Consider the following 22,900-nt stretch of genomic DNA (forward strand, 5'->3'; position numbering starts at 1 on the left):
TTAATGGTCAGTTATTAAATGTAGTACAATGTTTAATAAATACAGTGCTAATGACTATATTTATCTTTTTTGTTGTAGGAATGAGATTTTCATTTTATGAGTGTTTTTACAGTTGAATACTAGGTTAACAACATTGTATTTAGTCAAACTGTTTACCTATGAATTTTAGCAGTTGGTATTTTCATTAGTATATGAATACTATTTGCAGTTTGTTTCTGGCATATGTAAGATTAGTATAACTTGATTTTGTTGTCAAACTTAAAATCATTTCTACATTTCATTTTGTAATAGTTTTTCTGATAATCTATAAAGGCTAGGAGGTACACATAGTATACATTTATTGTTGGACGTGGTTGCTTGCCTTGGGAATATTTGGGAAGGGACTTTTTTTTTATTATGGTATGATGCTAAGTGATAATACAGCTGTAAAGACTGGGTGTTATAGACTGTGTCATCCCCTATGCCTCTTTATCTCTTTTAAGATTTTAATATCTAGTAGGTTTATCTAGTATATTCTTACCCTGTTATAAAATGTTGCATTGAATGGTAGCACTCACAATCCATTCTGATTTTAGAATACTGTATATTGTGAGCTGAATTTTGGTCTTATTCATGAGGTATGTTGGAGTCACTCTCCCTTCGAATTTTTTTATCTACCTTCATACTGGTACATGTTTTAAAATCTATTTTAAGTATTTTGTATTAAGTTATAACTAAGTGGTCATAAAGAATATTTCATACTGATTGTTGTGCTATCCAGATCCCTTATTTGAAAATGAAATCAACAGTTTATAAATTACCTTTTTTTTTTTTTTTTAATTTTTTTTTTAACGTTTATTTATTTTTGAGACAGAGAGAGACAGAGCATGAATGGGGGAGGGTCAGAGAGAGGGAGACACAGAATCTGAAACAGGCTCTGGGCTCTGAGCTGTCAGCACAGGGGCCCGATGCGGGGCTCGAACTCACCGCGAGATCGTGACCTGAGCGAAGTCGGCGCTCAACCGACTGAGCCACCCAGGCGCCCCTATAAATTACCTTTTTATGTAACTATGAGAACATAAAAAAGTGCATAGTTTTTGCTTTTCAGAGAATTTCTGTGTGACCCAAGATATATCAATACTGGTTAGATATTAACTGTGAGAAAGGAAAATTAATAGTGAGTTACAACTTTGAATAAAGGACAGTTTCCATACAAATGGAAAAGTTGGCATATATATGTATTTTTAAAGGAACAAAAGTACGTGTTTGAAATGAATTGAAACTATGTATAGGAGGGGTTTAATTCAGTCATTACACAGTTTGTATCTTTAAGTATTGTTTAAGAAGAATACCCTCTAAGACTATTTTTTTTTTAATTTTTTTTTTTTAACGTTTATTTATTTTTGAGACAGGGAGAGACAGCATGAACAGGGGAGGGTCAGAGAGAGAGGGAGACACAGAATCTGAAACAGGCTCCAGGCTCTGAGCTGTCAGCACGGAGCCTGATGCGGTGCTCGAACTCACGGACCGTGAGATCATGACCTGAGCCGAAGTCGGATGCTTAACCGACTGAGCCACCCAGATGCCCCTACCCTCTAAGACTATTAATGTTCATTATAAAACAGAATTTTCTTTTAAGCCTAATATTTTTATGTTTACAGAAGTGAGATTGTGGGCCAAGGTTAGGAAATGGAGAAGGGGTATCAGACATGGCAATATGTGGTTGTATTGTGAGGTTCCCAGCTTCAGAAAGGATTTTTTTCTGAAAGTTAATTTGTAGGTCTTTATTTAGAAATCTGTGGTTATTTAATGCATTGAGATAATGCAGTTCAAATGATCCTCAGACACATCCTCTCCCTACTCATTAATGTTAACTAATCCATGATGTATTAAAAGTGTGGTATTATACTTAACAATACTTTGCAGCAAAGTCACCATTAGTGACAGTGTATTATGTGGAAATGCGCTCATTTCCATGTAAGTTTTCTAGAAAATTGTTCTGTCCCCTACTGTAGCTGTGAGGGATTATCTCCTGCAGTGTTCTCCACCCCCCTTACTTGCTCTACTTTACTGTTATTAACAATTGGCAATAGATAAAGGAGCTTTTGCCAACATAAATATTGTTAGTGTATGCTGGGTGTTTGTGGGAGGTAGGTTTGCAGTTAGTGTTTTGTGAACCACAGATATTGACTTACCGTTTTGTAGGAATACTCATTTCTTTGAAGAGAACTGGGCTACTTCTGTGGCTCTCAGAGGACAAACTCTCATTCACAGAGTTGTCATTACTTTTCTGTATCTTTTTAAAAGTTTTCAGCATTGAGAGCTACCTGTCATCCCCTTTCCTTTTTTGTGTACTTTCCTTTTGGAAATCTTCCACTCAAGTTAAAGCTTTAAGCTTCTACATGTGCAAAGAGTTAAGAGAGGGCAAGGTCTTTTCAGGAACAGCAGTTAAGAATGCCTGGGGTGTGTGTTTGGTGGGGCTGAAGAGTGACAGGAGACCACTTGGTTAAAAAGGGGCCAGTTCCTGAGGATTTTATAAGTGATGCTCGTTTGATCCTTCATCCTGAGGTGTTGGGCAGCCAGCCAGAAGGATTAAAATTTTGTTGACTTCTGATTTTGCAATAATTTCAGACTCTGAGAAAAGTTGAAAAATAGTACACATTTCTCTGTACCACTCACCCAAATTTTCAAAATGTTGACATTTTAAGCTTTATCATGTCGTCCCTCCCCTCCCCTCTTTGCTGTCCCTCTTTTTCACTCTGTATATTCTTTTTCTGCGGTACTAGAGAATAAATTAGAAACGTAATACCCCTTTAGCCTAAGTGTACTACTCAGTGTGTCGTTTTAATAAAAAGGGGGATTTCCTACATGATTATATAGTACAATTATCAGAATCAGTAAATTAACATTTTTTACAGAACCATTAGCTAATCTGCACATCCCATTCAAATTTCCCCCACTGATACCCTCCATACTGACGGGGGAAACTTTTTCTGGGTCAGAATCCAATCCAGGATCACGTTTAGTTGTCATGTCTCCTCAGCTTTTCAGTCTGTTCATTCTGGAATATTTCCTTAATTCTTTGTCTTTCATGACCTTGATGACCATGAAGCCCTGTTTCAGGTTCTTGGAGACATTGCTTTGATCTTAACAGTGGATTTTATGGTCACACCCTTGTTTTACTCTTCCTGGAATGGTTTTCTGAGAGTACTCTTCAGTACCTTGTTACTCTTCAGAAATTGGTTTCCTTTTAAAAGTGTGTTACCGATTTTAAGTAGACATTAATTTTTGTATACTCAACTTCTAGTCAGCTGATTAATTTTCTTCATTATACACTGATACTCATAGATTGCCATCTATATAGTTGAGTTGTTCATGAAAAGGTGGTACTGTTTATCTTTGTCTGGAAGCCATTCCTTACTTTTATATTGTCTGCTTTTTGCATAGTATATGAATTTTCAGGACCACCAAATAACCTTTCCTGATTTAGTTTATCTCTGTATTCCTTTATTTTTTTAAACAAAAAATCAGATTGCACTTGCAACATACTACTTAAAAAATCGCCTTAGTTAAATCATCCAATTCATTAAATATACTTTCTACTTTTCTGTGTTACCACAGGCAACAATGTTGTTAAACTTTCAGCTTCTATATAACAAGGACCCCTTTTCGTCTAACATACAATTAAATTTCTCTCACTTTGTTTTATGCTCTGGATAGCAGCCTTCCTGAAAGGCCAGAAGGTTTCAAGTAATAGTCTCTTCAGTATTCATTAGTCTTTCCTCATAATCTCCTGAAAGTCCTTTTAGCTTTTGCCCATTGCTTAATTCCATGCCACTCCCCCATCTTAGGGTTTTTTGTGATGGTAGTGTACCAGGCCTCATAACAAAATCTGAATCAGTTACCTATTGCAGCACAATAAATTCCCCTAAAGTTTAGTAGCTTTACTATAATAAACATTTATTGTCTCACAGTTTCTGTGGGTCTGGAATTTGGACTTAGGGTTTTTCTAGCTCAGGGTCTCTCATCCGATTGCGGTCAGGATTTTGGCAGGAATACAGTAGCTTGAAGCTTGATTCAGGCTGGAGGATGTGCTTCCAAGGTGGCTTAGTCCCATGGCTAGCACGTTGGTGCTGGCTGAGTAAAGAACCTCGCTTTCTGGCTGCGTGGGTATTTCATTAGGGCTGCTTAGGTGCCGTGTGACAGGGCACCTAGTTTTCCCCAGGGTGAGTGATCTAAGAGCAAGGTGAAAGCTGCAGATTTTTTTTTTTAAACGTTTATTTTTGAGAGAGCGAGTGAGCCCAAGCAGGGGAGGGGCAGAGAGAGGAGACACAGAATCCAGAGCAGGCTCCGGGCTCTGAGCTGTCAGCACAGAGCCCGATGTGGGGCTTGAACTCAGGAACTGCTAGATCATGACCTGAGCTGAAGTCGGACACTTAACTGACTGAGCCACCCAGGCACCCTGAAAGCTGCAGTTTTTTTGTGACCTAGCCTTGCATGTTACATGTTGCCTTCCCACCCCCCCTTGTTGAATGACTTTTTTTAAACTTTTTTTTTTGGTGGTAAAATATATATAAAATAGCATTTGCCATTTTAACCACTTTTAAGACACTTCATTTTTGCGATATTCTGTTGGTTACACAGAGCAACCTATTCAGTGTATTTGGATACTACCTATGGGCAAAGATCATGGGATATTCTTGGAGGCTGGCTACTCCACCTTGAGAATTAGGCAGATACCCTGTTTCCTATTAAATTTTTCACTCACAGGTTTTAGCATCCATTGATGCTTCTACCTGAAATAGTGTTTGACAGAAAATAATTTTCCATAATTCATTTTATATCCATTAATTAGTTGGTATTCTGTAAATTAGAGCTTCCCTCCCGTTCTCTCGTTTTTCATCAGTAATGGGGAAGGGAGGATTCTATAAAGGAAGTAGCCATAGATACAGGAAGAAAATTAGGAGAGATCTGGTATGTGAATATTTTAAGAAAGTTAGTGCTCAGCAATTAGATGCATTTGAGAGATCAACTAATATAAAGCAAGTATATGTCTTTTGAATTTAATGCTGAAGAAGTTCGAGACAGTCTCAGTGTAATGGTCAGAGGAGAAGCTAATTGAAGTTGGTAGATGAATAAAGTAAATATGGGGAAATGTAAATAGAGTATTTAACTCTTTTAAAAGAATTTTGGATGTCAATAAGAGGGAAGAAATAGGGCAATAACCGGAGGAATACATGATACTAAGGTGTAGTAGTGAACAAGAAGAATACTATGTCTTCCTGTATTGTGGGAGGAGGAAGGAAAGAGTCATTTAGATCCTTAACTTCGTCACCTGGATAATGAAGCAGAGAAAATAGGTATGGACAGAATCCTAAGGGAGATATTGCTATGCAGAGTGGGTGTAAATATAAGGAAAAGGAACAAGTGAGTTGTCAGAAGTGTTTAAAGTAGTGAGTCATGGGATCCAAGTTGGATAAATAGATGGACGTGAAACTAGGGGACAGGGTCACATAGATTTGGACAAAATGTTGGAGCAAGGGTCTGGAAGACTCAGTGAGGTCCAAGAACAAGTAAGAGTGTGAATCAATGCAAAGTTATGGAGAAAGTGTAGATCATAGTGGTTTAATATTTCACTGGTCGTTCTGACATCAGTTATTGCGAGACAGGTCTCCATGGGTCTCTCAGATTCGCACACATCTTATGAATAGAGGCCTTGACTGCCTTTGTTCCAGGTTATCTTTTCAGAGTTGTTTACGAAATGAACAGTCTTGGAAAATGGAGGCACCGTCATCAAGAGCAAAGGGAAGATGTGCTTATAGCCATGGAAAATATACAGAGATAATATCTCTTTCTGGGGTATTTGGCAGTAGGCCTGCTTACTGTTCAGAATTGGGTTTCCTAAGCCCAAAGTTCCTCTCCTGTAATGAAACCCACTATGTGTGCAAGCATCATTTGACGCTTTTCAGGTCATCGTGTTAAAACTGGGACTTGGGGAACCCGTGGAAATGCTGACATTCTGGCTACTCCTGTTGTTGTGAGTAATAAAGCCCTTTGTGTATAACCAGGACTCTGGTGTCTTCTTGCAGCATCCATGAAGCTGGCAGCTCACTTGTTAAATAGGATAGTAGACCCTTCGTAATTTCTGGCACAAGATGTTATTATACGCATATTGAAGAAGAGAGAATTTAAGTGAATGCTATTGGAATTGAGGATGTTCAGGAATTGTGAGATTTGTCTACCTAGGATTAACCTTATTTTGGCTAATTGTGGTCTTGTGGTCAGGGCTGTTGGGATACTGTGGTTGAAGGTCTTACATGGAGTAGGGAAGAGTTACCTAAAGAAAAATCATGGGCAGACAAAAACAAGAGATACCTACTAGTAAATGACAGAGCCAGGATTTAAGACCAAGTATGCCTGACCCCAAAGTCTATGGATTATTTTTCATATATCTTCCTGTCTTTTTCTTGGAGGTTTAATAATCACATTTCTTTAAAAGTTAGATAAATCAGATATATTACAAAACTTTTCTTTTGTATGAGTACACATGGTGAAGTTTTTTCATGTTCTAAAAAGAATGCTAGTGCAAAGAATCTTGGTAACCTTTTTTTTCCTTATGAATCTTATACAGTGTTTCAGGAGGTTGTTATTTAGCCTAGTAAATGTTTGGGAGAAGGGATTTATAAAGAGTGTGTAGCTTAGAAGGGATAGATACCTTGTCAAAGAGGATGGATGACAAGTGAAAATTACAAGTCGGTGTGAATAACCTTTTTGAAATTTTTCTTGAATTTAGATGTTGAAGACAAACATTAATACAGTGTGCATCAATTAAATGGCATGTCCATGAAATGGGCTTTTGTGACTAATTGAATTGGTTGAAGGCTAAGTTCTTTAGTCTATAGAGTTATTATTTTTCGTAAGGTTGAGATTCCACAAGACATTAAGACTCAAATGCTTACATACATTTTAGGTGTTTAGGGTTATATTCCAGCTATCTAAAAACCATAGCATTATGGAGATTAAGTGGCTATAAGGAATTGTTTTACTATTATAATACAAATATTTGTCAATATATTATCTATGTTAAACTATCCAGTTTAATTTCCTTTTTCATAGTTGAAGAAAAAAGGACATGCATGTTTAATTGATAAACGTTTATGAAGCATCTACTGAATTTCAGACACCATTCTCATTTCCTAGGAAAACAAATTAAAAATGTAGAGCGTCTCATTGATATTAAACAGTTTGTCCAAAGTTAGACATTTGGGAACATAATAGTGAGAAAGCTCAGTTTATATTTTTAAACTTTTGTGCTCTGTTCATTTGACCTTTGTATGTTTCAGAAATGGAGCTACACGCAGTGAGAGTGTTGAGTAAATAGGTGAAGTTTTTTGAAAAGATGTTTACTGTATTTCATCTAATTTGACTTGTCACTGATTTATACATACCACTAAGAAAGAAAAAAGGATGCCAAGTAAACTGTGACATAGGATCACTGTAATATACGTGTCCATTTTATAGGTTTAAATAAGTTAGTTAGAATCTGTTAAATATGGCATGTCAGGAGCTTAAAGTTCATATTCTTTCCCCCAAATAAGTATTAGATAATTACTTTAAGGTGTATATGTAAGATGGTTATTTATCACTATTTAGCTACTTATAGCATCTAATTTTTAGAAATGATATAAATGGCCAAGAATAAATGAAAAGTTATGACTTGTGTGGAGTGGGATATGTGTGCCTCACGTTTCTCATTGTGTCTAGGTGATATTAGTATTTAATCTCATAGGATTGTTGTAAAAATTAAGTAAATTAATGCATGTAAAAATGCCTTGGCACTTCTTAAAAAAATTTTTTTTTTAGGATTTGCTTATTTTTGAGAGAGAGAGAGTGAGGAAGGGCAGAGAGAGAGGAACAGAGGATCCCAAGCAGGCCCCACACAATCAGCGCAGCGCCCAATGTCGGGCTCGAACCCACCAACTGTGAGATCATGATCTGAGCCAAAGTCCAATGCTCAGTTGATTGGGCCACCCAGGTGCCACCCCTGCCTTGGCACGTCTTAGAAGTGCTAGTTGGAAATCTGGTTGTCCGTGCAGAAAACTGAAAGGCATCTTAAGTGTTAGTTAATATTATTAATATTATTATATTTAAAATCCATGATTTTAAAAGACAAATAATGGGGGAAGGGCCTTTTAATAGGAGTAAAAGATGCAGTATATATACAAAAGATGCAATATGCACTTAAATTTTTTTTAGTTAAAAACACTTTTAAATAAATTTTTAAAAATGTTTATTTATTTTCAAGACAGCACAAGACAGGGGAGGGATAGGGACAGAGAGGGAGACACAGAATCCAAAGCAGGCTCCAGGCTCTGAGCTGTCCGCACAGAGCCCAACGCGGGGCTCAAACCCAGGAACTGTGAGATCATGACCTGAGCTGAAGTCAGATGCTTAACTGACTGAACCACCCAGGCACCCCTTTAATTAAAAATTGTTTTAATTAAAAAAATTATATTCCTAATTTTGCTTAATAATTTTATTTATAAAAGACTGGAAGAAAAGTCAGTAGGTGTTAACCATGATAGCTATACTATATTTAGCTTTTTTTTTTTAAGACTATTTCCTAAATATTGTTTAGTTTGTTTTTAAATAACTTATATACCAGGTTATTTTTACCTTTCTATTTTTTCTTTAAGTTTTTTAAATGTTTATTTTTGAGAGGGAGAGAGAGCGAGAGAGTGAGCGAGCGTGAGAGAGAGCATGCATGAACATGAGCAGGGGAAGGGCAGAGAGAGAGGGAGACACAGAATCAGAAGCAGGCTCCAGGCTCTGAGCTGTCAGCACAGAGCCAGAGGTGGGGCTCGAACTCATGGAATGTGAGATCACGACCTGAGCCAAAGTCAGATGCTCAACTGACTGAGCTACCCAGGTACCCCTTACCTTTCTATTTTAAAAGATTTTAATATTACAAGAATTTTGTATGAATAGTACAATGAACAGGTATGTAGGTTTAACCTAGATTCAACAATTGTTGACATTTTACATCACATTTGATTTATCTTTATACATATGTATAAAATACAGAGACATTTAAAAAACCTTGTGTATCCATTTGAGAATTAATTGCTTACATGGTGACACTTCATCTCTAAATAGGCATGCATCTCCTAAGGACATTCTTCTACATTGCTGCAATGTAACTATCTTACTTAAGAAACATAACATTAATGTAGTGGAAAGTCATGTATTACATTATTCATTAATTATTAATGTTATAAATGATCACCTGTTGATTATATTTAATGTATTAGTGTAATATAATACTTTGATATAACATTAAATACTTAGGAAATAAAACATAATTAATTATGAAATATAACCACTATTTAATACATAGTCCATATCCAAATATCTCCTTTTGTCCCAGTAATAGCTTTACTTTAATAGCTGATTTGAAAAATTGACTCAGGATAGAGTGAAGTATCAGATATTGCATTTAGTTATTTCTCTTTAATTTGCTATAATCTAAAAACAGTCTCCAGGCTTTTCTACCTTTTTGACATTGATATTTTTCAAGAGTCCAGACCATTTGTTTCACAGATTATCCTTCTCCAGGGATTTTTCTTATTTATTTACACCTCCTGATTAGATCCAGGTTAAATATATTTGATAGAATTACCACATAAGGGGTGTGTTGTTCACAGCGCATCACCTCCTTTAAAAGAAAATATCATCATATCATATTCTTTTACTGGGGATGGTACTTAGAAGCCAGTTCTGTTTGGCGTGTGTCCCTGTTTTACAATGGACCCCTGCCTGGAAGGGTGATTTGAGACTTAGATCAGTCCTTCTTCTCCGTAGGCCTCTTGCATTTGTCCAGTATTGGCAAGGACAAAACCCTTGTCTCAGATGCTGTTCTCACATTGGCCCCCAGTGCTTTCCAGTGGAGACTGTTGATTTGGGGGTTTACTTGCTACTTCCTTCTCCCCTCACAAATACTGTTACCATGCATGTCTTTAGGGCTTTGTCCCAACCTGCTTGTATTTTGGAGTTCATGGCGATATTTTGAACAGTTGGTTTTGTTGTAAATGTTAGTCCACGGATTTTGGTTTTCTTGTTTAAGCTGTTTCTTTTTATGTGGGGACTCAGATTGGGAAACTGTATGCTATATGCTGCCACCAAATTCCCTTTCTTACTATTTTATTTTTTCTTATTTTAAAAGGAGTTTTCTACTTGTGTAATTTTATCATCTGTATGTATAAAGACTATAGATTTTTATATGTTAATTTTATATGCTACTACCTTATTGTATCATGTGAGGTATTTTTATCACTGATGATTCACGCTATCATTGGTTCACGTAAAATTTTATTTTACTAAAAAATTTTTTTGAAACGTTTATTTATTTTTTGAGAGACAGAGACGGAGCATGAGCTGGGGAGGGGACAGAGAGAGAGGGGAAGTCACAGATTCCAAAGCAGGCTCCAGGCTCCAGGCTCCGAGCTGTCAGCACAGAGCCTGATGCAGGGCTCGAACTCATGAACCATGAGATCAAGACCTGAGCTGAAGTTGGACGCCTAACCGACTGAGCCACCCAGGCGCCCCTGATTCAGTTAAAATTTTAAAGGGGGTATTAACCTCAAGTGATAATTTGTGACAGAATTAGTACAAAGTAGTTTTACAATACCTTACTGTTTTATCAGATCTTTTGTGTCATAATAGCTGTATCTTAAAAGCAAGTGATTTTTGTTGTTGTTGTTTTTCACTTCACAAATAGGCAGTATCAGAAACAAATTGATCTCAAACTTTTAGTTATAGCATTTCATTTAAGAGGGGAGAATGTATGGAAAAGAAGTATGTAGCATATAGACAGAACATTTTAATAAAAGCAGTTTGGGGTCGCTCTCCAGCCACTTGTACTTCTCTGTACAAGCTTATTTTGCTTCTCCTATGATAATGATAATGCCTTGGGCCCTATATTTCTCTCTGCATAGTAGTTCTAACTCCTAATTCTGTTTACTATGATAAAAATACATGTAATATTTACTATCTGAACCATTTTTTTTAGTGAAGCATCTCAAGATTTTTTTTAAGTTTGTTTTTTTAAACAATCCTCTAATTCTTTTTTAATTAATTTTTTTTTTTGGGGGGGGGACAGAGCATGAGAGAGAGAGAGAGAGAGAGAGAGAGAGAGGCAGAGAGAGAACCCCATGAGGTGAGGGGCAGAGAGAGGGAGAGAGAGTGCAGAGTCTGAAGTGGGGCTCCAGCTTAGCTAAAGCAGGGCTTGAACTCATGACCCATGAGATATTACCCGAGCCAAAGTTGATGCTTAACTGACTGCGCCACCCAGGCACTCCAGTTTTTTTAATGTTTGTTCATTTTTGAGAGAAAGAGTGAGACAGCACAAGTGAGGGAGGAGCAGAGAGAGAGAGGGAGACAGAGAATTCAAAGCAGGCTCTGCGCTGTCAGTGCAAAGTCCGATGAAGTGCTTGAACCCATGAGCCGTGAGATCATGACCTGAGCCAAAGTCAGAAGCTTAACTGACTGAGCCACCCAGGCGCCCCTATCTTAACCATTCTTAAGTGCATATAGTTCGGTGCACTGATAGCTGTGTCAGGACAGCAAGAAGTCTAAAACCTCAGTGCGCGTGCTTTGCCAGAGATTGAAAATGGCAAAATCATCAGTCACAGAAACTTCTAGGTCAAATGCATAATGAGGGGCCCTAAAGGTAGAGAATATAGCTTGCTGCACAGATTCCAGCACAGCCTGTTGGTTTGGGCTCCTCTCAAAGAATGCGTATTTGCAGGAGAGCTGATATAAAGGAACAAGTAAAATGCCAATGAATCATATAGAGGCTTTAATACCTAAAAAGTTCAACAAGACGCCTAGTCTCCTTTTTGATAGTGGGGTAGGGTATCAAGAGACCTACGAGGGATCAGACATTGTAAATCTCACATAGTTCCAAATAACTTCACTTGTTGAGCAGGTCCCTGAATTTTATTGTGGTTTTCACCTGGCCTTGGTGGGAGAGGTGTGATAACATCGAAGGAAGAGTGTTGAGAGTGATGCTACTGACTCAACAGCCCATAGCGAAAGCTTTGGAAATCAGAGGATAGAGAGACACTAAATCCTGGCATACCTATTGGTGTGACATTTGGCAAGGGGATTTAGATTGTCCTGAGGAAGCGCTGCAGACTTCTATAGGAGGCCTTGCAGTATGCACATGAACTGACTTGATCCTCTGGTTATAAGTGGTATGGCAAAGAAGGCATTGGCAGTGTCCGGGACAACTTAGCAAGTACCATCAGTCCTTGTAATAGATTAAGTCTGTAGCAGCTTGACTGTGAGAGCAATAACTAACTCAGTTGACAGTAATTTACTATTGTTAAGTCTCTAGCTCCTGTTCACCTTTTTTTTTTTTCCAGTGGCCTTGCAAGGTTTTTGTGTTGAGATAGCACATCTGTTACTTTAAGTCTTTAATCAAGGTTGTGGTTTCCCTTTGTCCTCCTGGAATTTCTGTTCCATTTCTCTTGGGCCACTGAGGGAAAGGAAATGGTTTGGGAAACTATTTTTATGTTCCATTAGCACTTCCTGATTGGGGGAATACTGTTTGGCACTTACAGGGTGGGTAATGACAAGCATATAACACAGGAGTTTGTAAACTTTTTCTGTAAAGAACCAGATAGTAAATATTTTACGCTTCGCAGATCACATACAGCCTCTGTCACATATTCCCTCTCCCCACCTCCACCCCCTACCATTTTTAACAGTTCTTTAAAAATACAAAGATTATTGCTAGGTTGGGTGTCATATCAATTCCTGCTACACTTTTAGGTATATAAGCAGCACAAGAATAGTTAATTACCCAAAGGCTTGGCCTACAAAGTCATGTTAGCATCCTTGCCCTACTGAATCTGTCCACTGAATCCTAGTGCCTTTTTCTTTAATGGCCCAGATAAGATAGTGATCTGGGTATCTTCTCTCCGCATTCCTCAGCATACTTGAATGGTTATATATGGTCATTGATTGATTCCTTCTTGGTGACAGGGAAACCTCATTGCCATCTCTAATCGTTTTTCTTCTTCACAAAACTGGTGTTGCCTTAAAGGATGAGGAGGTTGGGGAAGAGTGAGAGGTTGTGGGGGTAGAGAGTGGCTCTGTACCATTAAATATGCCTTTGTATTTACTTTCAATTTTGAAAGGCACGGTGACTGCTCATGAGTCACTCAAATAAATTTCCCATCTTTTCAGAACTCACAATGCCCTATTAAGTGATGTCCTTGTGATTGATACCATTTATTTCAACCCTTGGAACCCCTTGACTTAGCAGCCAGATTCTACCCTTTGGTTGCCTAGATCTTGGCTTAACATAGTGGGGACCTCTTTTGGAGAGCTTGCCTTAATCTGGAATATCTGCCACCCCATTACTAAAGTAGCCTCTCAAGTTTTCACCTACTTTCAGTAAGGTGGTAGTTTCATAAGGGCTGGGAGAGTGTTTCAGGGTGGCTTTGCCAACTGGTAAGAATTTAGCTAGATTTCTCATTATCCAGTGGTGACCTGTATCACACTGTAAATGCTCTGTTAGCATTTTAAATCCAATCTGGGGCATTAAGAGCCTGAATTCTAGTCAAGGTCTCAACTGTAATTTTCCATGGGAATTGGTTTATCTCTGGAAAATCTCCCTGAGAGGACTGGAACTTCCTTTAAACAGCCAGGACCCACTGAGATCTTTTACTGTCATCTCTAAATGAAAATCAAGTTGGCAGGATAGCCTGCAGGAGGTGTTTTGCTACAGTTTTGCTGATGCCATTCTTCTTCAAGTGAATCAGTTTTTAAGATTTGCCTCTTTTCTGTCCACTATGGTTGCATGCTAGCTTTCCTCCTTTCCTATTCAGTAGAGGTCAGTGTCTCTGTAACTGTTACCTCAAGAGGGTTGGAGCATTTTGTCCTCCAAGGATGAATCTATATCAATAGATCATAGAACCTATGAATGAATCTTACTGTTAAAATTGGATGGAACTGAAGCCAACTGGTGTATTGTCAAGGAAGTCTTTCTCTCTGGAGAACGTTTAGCAACTACCAGAACATCATTTGGACAGCTCTCTCTGTATCTCCCAGTTCTCAACCTGCAACCATCTCCTCAAATCCTTCTCCTTATAAAACAATAAAATGGAGGATGGTTTATTTACTGCCTGATTGCCCATATAATTTACTTGATATGTTTGTTACCCGTTCCCATAGACTTCTCTTGGATCCCATTAATTGGCCTGTGGCACCCTTATCCTTACTTTTCCAGAAGCCCCTGTCTCTCTCTAATGGCATCATGTTCTCATCACCAAGCTGTCAGGGGCTGTGAAAGAGGTCCATGATTACCCTACTTGTAACTGCTTAGGAGACAGAAGAATTCTGGGTCAGGGATGAAGGCCAGTTTGTTACTTACATGAGTCACAGGCCAGAGTATCAGTATTTTTGTACCATTCGCCCAAGACCCAGTTTCCATAAGGCAACACAGAGAGGGCCACGTGACATCTGCTTATGCCATCTGTTGCATTGTAGTAGAAAAACCTTGAGTTTAGGGCATCTGAATCTTTTGTAATGGACAGTAAGCATGGCTGCCCTTTGCTCCCAAGGTAGACACTGTCTTACGATTCTGTTCATTATACAAACAACCTTGAAAAGATAGTCTAAAACAATGGGTAAGGCATTGCCTCTCTCCTAAGACATGCAGAGAAAACAGTAGAGACTCCTATAGTATTGTCTCCCAACACTTAACAGTTCTCAAATTATGAGTTGGCTTAATATAGTGTTAATTTTTCATTCACAGCTAAGTCCAAAACCGGTGATCTTGATTGGCAGACAGCTTTCTTCCAGGTCATGAATCGGGAAATTAGGTTCTTTCCATCTTAGGATTTAGCCTTCTTTTCTGTGTTGCATGGCTGCCATGGTCATTTGCATTAATCTCTGGAAGAGGAAGGAGCATGGACACTTAATTGTTGGGGGCTGTTAAGGACCATGCCCAGAGGTGACTTCCATGCTTTTTCATTCAGATTGCATTTGGTTAGAACCCAAAAGTTCTATAACTGCATATAAATGCAAAGGAAACTGAGGGAAGTGTCTAGTTATATAGTCTCAGGAAGATAAAGAGATGGGTTTGGTGGATAGCTGGCATACCTCATTTTAGCCCATTCTTTTTGTTAAGTCATATGTAATTACAAAAACTCAAATAAGAGAGAACATTTTAACCATTTCAAGTTAATAATAATAAAAAAACCCAAAACCCACTCCTGAATCTGCCATCCAGAAATAGCCATCATTCCTACTAAGTAAAACATTGTAGATGTCATTTTTATACATACATGTAGAAACATTAAAAAGGATGGTTAGGTTGATAAAAGTTATTTTGTTAAGATGATGTAATGCTGTTAATACTTAAAAAATATTAAAGTCAGATTTAGGTACATAGAAGAAAAAGTGAAGCAAAATAGATACCACAATTGAACTTCAAATAAAATTTCCTTATCACAAAAGATATTATTTCCGTAAATAAATGGATATTATAAAAACAAACACCATTATCTTTCCAGTTTAGGTGCTCTCAGCTGTTAGAGAATATTGCTAAAGGAACAGGAAATTTATTATTTGGCATAAGAAGTTCAGAGGCTAGACTTTTCTAGATTGTTAATTTCACAATAGCCGGTCCAAGAGTGGCAGGGCATTGTGTTTTTGTGGTTCTTTTGGCTTTTCTGGGCATGATTGCCAGGTCGCTGCAGTTATTCCCAGGATCTTGACCTAATACTTGAACATCCGAAAGCAGGAAGGGAGTACCTTTTTAAGAATGGGATGTTCAGTTCATAGCTATCTCACAGAAAATGTCCCCTTCTGTCTTATTATCCCAACCCAAACCTATCCCAGACCTAAAGCAGTCAGTGGCTAAGGAGAATAGATTTATCTTAATTGACTCAGACACACCCATGTTCCCTGTCTGGGTTGGAGTATGAGGCCACTTTTATCAGTATATGAGAGAGTGATTAGCCAAAGAAAATCCCTTCTACAAGGAAGGGATTTATGTGTAATTACTGTTTGGTGGCAAACTATTATGTTTCTGACTAAATGCTTCAAAATCTATATTGAGTTCTGCTATAAAAACCTTAGCAACCCCATTTCTGCTATCCAATGTTTAAAAAAAATTTTCATGTTACATTTTTCAGGTTTGTAAAAACATAATCACTTCCTCAGAGTTCTGTATTCAGTTTGTTAGATGGTCACTACCAGGCCTCTTACCACAGCTTCTCCAGTAAGTTTTTTATATCATCTCTTAAATTGACTGAGTTTTATTGTCAAGTTTTTTCAAAAATAAGTTCTTACAGCCTGTATTCTCTTGAATTTTTTCATAATGGGAAATCATTCCTGCCTTAACTTTAGAATTCTTCTTCCATTCTATAGGTTGCCTTTTAGTTTTGTTTCCTTCACTGTGCAGAAGCTTTTTATTTTGATGTAGTCTTAATAGTTTATTTTTGCTTTTATTTCCCTTGCCTCAAGAGACATATCTAGAAAAATGTTGCTATGGCTGATGTCACAGAAACGTTTGCCTATGCTCTCTTGAAGGATTTTTATGGTTTCAGGTCTCACATTTTGGTCTTTAACCCGTTTTGAGTTTATTTTTGTGTATGGTAAAAGAAAGTGGTCCAGTTTCATTCTTTTGCATGTAGCTCTCCAGTTTTCCCAACACCATTTGTTGGAGAGACTGTCTTTTCCCCATAGTATATTCATTCCTCTTTTGTTAATGATTAGTTGACCATATAATTGTGGATTTATTTCTGGGTTTTCTGTTTTTTTCCATTGATCTATGTGTCTTTTTTTTTTTTTAATGTTTATTTATTTGAGAGAGAGTATAAGCTGCGGAGGGGTAGAGAAAGGGGGGCAGAGGATCCGAAGTGGGTTCTGTGCTGACAACAGTGAACTTGATATGGGGCTCGGACTCACAAACCCTGAGATCATTACCTGAGCTGAAATGGGACATTCAACCTACTGAGCCACCCAAGTGCCCCTATGTGTCTGTTTTAAAAAGATTTTTTTTTTAACTTAAACTCCTCCCCTGCTCATGCTGTGTCTCTCTTTGTCTCAAAAATAAATAAAAACATTTTTTATAACTTTTTTTTTTTTTTAACGTTTATTTATTTTTGAGACAGAGAGAGACAGAGGATGAACGGGGGAGGGTCAGAGAGAGGGAGACACAGAATCAGAAGCAGGCTCCAGGCTCTGAGCTGTCAGCACAGAGCCCGATGCGGGGCTCGAACTCACGGACCGCGAGATCGTGACCTGAGCCGAAGTCGGCCACCCAACCAACTGAGCCACCCAGGCGCCCCAATAAAAACATTTTTAAAAAAGTTAACAATATTTGTTCTTCTGACCCGTTTCTTTACATTGTTGTGATTTTCTTTCATCAGTGTTTTATAGTTTTTCAGAGTACAGGTCTTTCACTTTTTGGTTAAGTTTATTTCTAGATATTTTATTAATTTTGGTGCAGTTATAAATGGAGTTGTTTTCTTAATTTCACTTTCTGCTACTCCAATTTTAGTGTATAGGAATGCCATAGATTTCTGTACAATGCTTGATTTTGTATGCTGTTATCCTCTGGTGGTTTTTCGGTGGAGTCTTTGAGTTTTCTATATGTAGTTATCATGCCATCTACAAATAGAGTTTTACTTCTTCCTTACCAGTTTGAATGTCTTTTATTTCTTTATGTTGTTTTATGTGGCTAGGACTTCCTGTACTGTGTTGAATAAAAGTGGTGAGAGTGAACATCTCATCTTTTTCCTGACCTTGGGGGAAAAGCTCTCAGTTCTTCACCATTGAGTGTGATATGGGCTGTGGGTTTTTCATATAAAGCCTTTATTATATTGAGGTAGGTGAGGGCTAATAAGTATTTTTGCCTCTTTTGGAAGCCAGAGGGAATGGCAAGGGTACAGTGTAAAATTTCAGCTAGGGCGGTATAAGTTTTTTTGTAAAACCCCAGATTCAGCTCTCTTTTTTAATACTTGATTAAATGCCTTGTACTAGGTTTTAATCTGTCAACTATGTGGGATGTCTCATTCCTATGGGAGCATACCCTGATTTTATACAATTCATTCTTAGCCTAGATCCTTCCTTGACTTCCAAAGAGTCAGCACCTCTTCACTCTTCCTGTTTTTGTATCCTGCTTGTTCCTTTTTCTGCCCTGAAGCTGGTATTACTCTTTAGGCAGAAAAATAACAAATTAAGGGGGCAGGGAAGCAAAAAGATAAAAAGATCTCCTCTTTCCAGATTTGGGAGTTTTTGTGATATTCTCAGAATTCTAAGGAATTGGAAGCAGGATGAAGAGCTGAATTCTATAACTCAGACTGGGACAGTTTCTGCTCTTATTTCTAAAATTTTCTGTTTTATTGCTTGGTTGCCAGTTTTTGTTTAATGCATTATTTTCTTACATGTAAGTATTATCATAACATTAAAAATTTATTTATTTACTTATTTATTTATCTACCTACCTACCTATCTATCTATCTATTTTATTTATTTATTTAGAGGGAGAGGGAGGGAGCGTGCATGTATTGGGAGGGACAGAAAGAGAGTCCCTAGCAGTCTCTGTGCTGTCAGCAGGGAACCGTGAGATCATGACCTGAGCTGAAATCAGGAGTTGGATAGGTAATTAGGTAACCAGCCTGAGCCACCCAGGCGCCCCTGTTAATGCGTTATTATCTGCTTTTGTCGTCTCCCCAGTTTCAGTTACTGTTGGGTTTGTTGTTTCATTTCTTTTTTTCTACTGGTTTTTGTTTGTTCATTTGTTTTTTACTTGGTTAACTTTGGAAATTTTGATGGCATTTTACATCACCTAATTTTTAAGCGCTTGAGAGTTAGTTGAACATAGGCAACTTAATAGAAGTTCACTCAGTTCCAACACAGAATTATGTTATATTAAAATAACTCATATTCATTTCCTTTCTTTTTTAATTTTTTTAAATGTTTTTATTTATTTTTGAGAGAGAGAGAGAGAGGGAGAGGAGACAGCACAAGCGGGGGAGGGGCAGAGAGCAAGGGAGACACAGAATCAGAAGACACAGAATCTGAGCTGTCAGCACAGAGCCTGACACGGGGCTCAAACTTGTGAACTCCAAGTTCATAACCTGAGCCTAAGTCAGAAGCTTAACCAGCTGAGCCACCCAGTGCCCCCCGTTTTCTTTCTTATGTTATGGCTACACAATTACTTCCTAATATTCGGCTTCCTGGTGAACTCTTCTTGGCACTTAGTAATAATGAAATTCTTTACTACATACCAGTGAACCTTTGTTAAAAATTTAGATTTTTTTCTGGAAAGTAACCTCCCGCCTAATAATGCATTCCTTCTAGAATTCACTTTTTAACTTACACCAAACATTTCTGTCAGTGGTTCAGTGATTATATGTGTACTTTCAAAATTCTCTAAGATCTCTCTGATTCTTTTGGGTCTAAACACATGAGTTTATTTTAAGGGTTATCTATTGTTGTGTACTTTAATTTTCCTTAAAACATTTTTTTTTAATGTTTACTTATTTTTGAGAGAGGGAGCAGGGGAGGGGCAGAGAGAAGGAGACACAGAATCCAAAGCAGGCTTTAAGGTCTGAACTGTCAGCACAAAGCCCACTGTAGGGCTTGAACTCACGAGCTAACTGTGAGATCGTGACCTGAGCCAAAGTCGGACACTTAACCAACTGAGCCATCTGGGTGCCCCTTAATTTTCCATCAGGAATTTCTTTACCCATTCCACTTCACACACAAGAACTCTAAACATAGGTTAAAAACTCCTGTATCATTGTTCTTAAAAATAGTTCATTCCAGGGGCGCCTGGGTGGCGCAGTCGGTTAAGCGTCCGACTTCAGCCAGGTCACGATCTCGCGGTCCGTGAGTTCGAGCCCCGCGTCAGGCTCTGGGCTGATGGCTCGGAGCCTGGAGCCTGTTTCCGATTCTGTGTCTCCCTCTCTCTCTCTGCCCCTCCCCCGTTCATGCTCTGTCTCTCTCTGTCCCCAAAATAAATAAAAAATGTTGAAAAAAAAAATTAAAAAAAAAATCATTCTGGAACTAAAGCTATTTTAAAATTGAAATTTTTTTCTCCCTTCTTTTCATCTTTTCCTTCCTTTCTCCACTCTTTGACCTTTCCATGTAAAAATTTCTCATCATAGCCAACTTGTCCATTTGTTTTTTCTTTAAATTTAAAAAAAAAGTCTGCTTTTTAAAAGTTTCTTTTAAGTTTCTTTGAGGGTGTGGATAAAAGAGTCTACTCTGTGATTAAGTGACTTGGTTTATAAAAATAGGTCCTCACAGGGCTCTTTTTAAGGAATTAATGAGATATATGTATTTGTATGGTTCTGATTATTTTTATTGTTAGTTGTGCTCACTGATTCATTGGGAGTGACACTGGTTCTGACCTATGGCTTTATATAAAAAATATCCAATACTGGTTTATTTCCTTCTGGTTGTTTTTTATTCATGCACATATTAACCACTTTCCTAAATCTCTAAGCATTTCTTCAGAACATACTAATTTTAATGGCCATTGTATGGTTTTATAATGATTTTTTTCAGTCACATCTCTGTTGTTGCATACTCAGATTGTTTGCAGGTTTTTCTCATGGCAAATAGTACTGTAATAAACAGTATTTAATCCTTTGTTCACCTCCTAGAGGTGAAATTTCTAGGACAGAGAATATTTTTATGGTTTCTAATTCTTTTAAAATTGTCCTTCCCAATTTATACTGTCTCTAATATATGCAAGTGCTCATTTGACCATAACCTGAGCAACATTGGGTCTTATAAAAAGCAAAACTCAACAATTTTGATTACTAGTGAGAGCAAAATACTACCTTTATTTTTTTTTTTTTAATTTTTTTAAATTTTTAATTTTTTTTTTTCAATGTTTTTTATTTATTTTTGGGACAGAGAGAGACAGAGCATGAACGGGGGAGGGGCAGAGAGAGAGGGAGACACAGAATCGGAAACAGGCTCCAGGCTCCGAGCCATCAGCCCAGAGCCTGACGCGGGGCTCGAACTCACAGACCGCGAGATCGTGACCTGGCTGAAGTCGGCCGCTTAACCGACTGCGCCACCCAGGCGCCCCCAAAATACTACCTTTAATTCTTTAAAGGTAGAGTTTCACATTTTTTGTTATTTAGTGACTCTGCGTCTTTTGTGAATTGTCCTTTTTACATTTTTCTATGGCATTTATGTGTATATATGTTCAGTGATTTGTAAAAAAAATTAAACAGTGCTGAAAATGTAGAACATATTTATTTTACTCATTTTCCAAATTTTTGCTTTTGAAAGGTTTTTAAATTAATGTAGAAGCATTTCAAATGTCAGTAGCTAAACCTGCTTTTTCCCTTTATAATTTTTGCTTTGTTTTTATATGTAGAAAAGAGTCTTTTCTTTTTAAAAGTTAAAGATTTCAAAAATACTGTCTTTCCATCCATTTAGGCTATTTTAATTATTATTTAACTCTTTAAAATAATCCATCTGGATTTTATTATATTTTGAATAATGTACTTTTGTTCAAGTTATTAACCAGTTTTTCTAGTACCAGTATTAGGTAATTTTAGTCTTTCCTTGCAAATTTGGAATCCCTTCCTTATCATATGCTAAATGTTTACATATAACTGAATCTTGTTCTACAGTTTCCTCTTGTTGTGTTGATCTATTAAAATCAGCCTCTCTCTTTTTAAATTTTTATTTATTTTAATGTTTATTTACTTTTGAGAGAGTGCAAGCAGAGGAGGGGCAGAGAGAGAGGGAGACTCAGAATCCCAAGCAGGCTCTGTGCTGGCAGTACAGAACCTGATGCGGGGCTCAAACTCGTGAATGTGGAGATCCACGACCTGAGCCGAAATCAAGACTCGGGCGCTCAACCAACTGAGCCACCCAGGCACCCTTTTCTTTTTTAAATCTTATTCCAAATTTTTATTTAAATTCCAGTTAGTTAACATATAGTGTAACATTAGTTTCAGATGTAGAATTTAGTTGCTCATCGCTTACATAGAAGCCTAGTGGTCATCAAAACAAGTGCCCTTCTTAATCCCTGTCACATATCTAATCCATCCCCCTACTGTCCTCCCCTCCAGTAACCCTCAGTTCTCTATAGTTAAGAGTCTGTTTCTCGGTTTGTCCCCCTCTTTTTTTTTTTTCTTGCCCCATGTGCATTTGTTTTGGTTCTTAAATTCCATATACGAGTGGAATCCTGTGGTGTTGGTCTTTCTCTGACTTACTTTGCTTAGCATAATACTCTCTAGCTCCATCCATATTATTGCAAATGGCAAGATGTTATTCTTTTTGATGACTGAGTAATATTCCATTGTGTGTATATACCACATCTTTATCCACTTACCAGTTGATGGAAATTTGGGCTCTTTTCATAATTTGGCTATTGTTGATAATGCTGCTATAAACATTGGGGTGCATGTATATCCCTTAGAATCATTATTTTTGTTTCCTTTGGGTAAATACCTGGTAGGGCCAATTGCTGGATTATAGGGTAGCTCTATTTTTGTTTGTTTGTTTTTTAAGTTAAACCCCAGCGTGGGGCTTGAACTCAAGACCCTGAGATTGAGAGTGGGATACTGGATACTGACACCAGACTCCCCAGGGTAGTTCTATTTTTTAACTTCTTGAGAAAACTCCATATTGTTTTCTGGAGTAAAATCAGCCTATCTCTTTAGTGAATATAATTGGACTGTTTTGATTCATATTTTACAGACTAGTGATATAATCTGTTCACAGTCTGTTTCCACTGAACACTTGCAATCCTCATGTCAGGATACCTTTCCTGATGTACCACATAGAACCAGAATTCTGTGTAATTCCATGATGATTTCTATATGTTTGTATTTTCATACATGTACATGTGCATACTTTACTCCCA

General features: G+C 37.6%; 1 protein-coding gene across 14 annotated transcripts in view; it reads left to right on the top strand.

The window, feature by feature from the left end:
- MLLT10 (MLLT10 histone lysine methyltransferase DOT1L cofactor) overlaps positions 1–22,900 on the top strand; it is a 235,295-nt gene that overhangs the window by 114,433 nt on the left and 97,962 nt on the right. The window contains exon 2 of one of the 14 annotated variants that reach the window (XM_049626916.1): positions 16,188–16,273. The exons of the other annotated variants lie outside the window; for them this stretch is intronic. Within the exon in view, the coding sequence (XP_049482873.1) occupies positions 16,238–16,273 (36 nt within the window). The 5' untranslated portion in view covers positions 16,188–16,237. The remainder of the gene's footprint in view (positions 1–16,187; positions 16,274–22,900) is intronic. 14 annotated transcript variants of the gene reach the window in all.

Source organism: Panthera uncia, chromosome B4 (assembly GCF_023721935.1).
Source record: "Panthera uncia isolate 11264 chromosome B4, Puncia_PCG_1.0, whole genome shotgun sequence".
NCBI classification, from domain to species: Eukaryota; Metazoa; Chordata; class Mammalia; order Carnivora; family Felidae; genus Panthera; species Panthera uncia.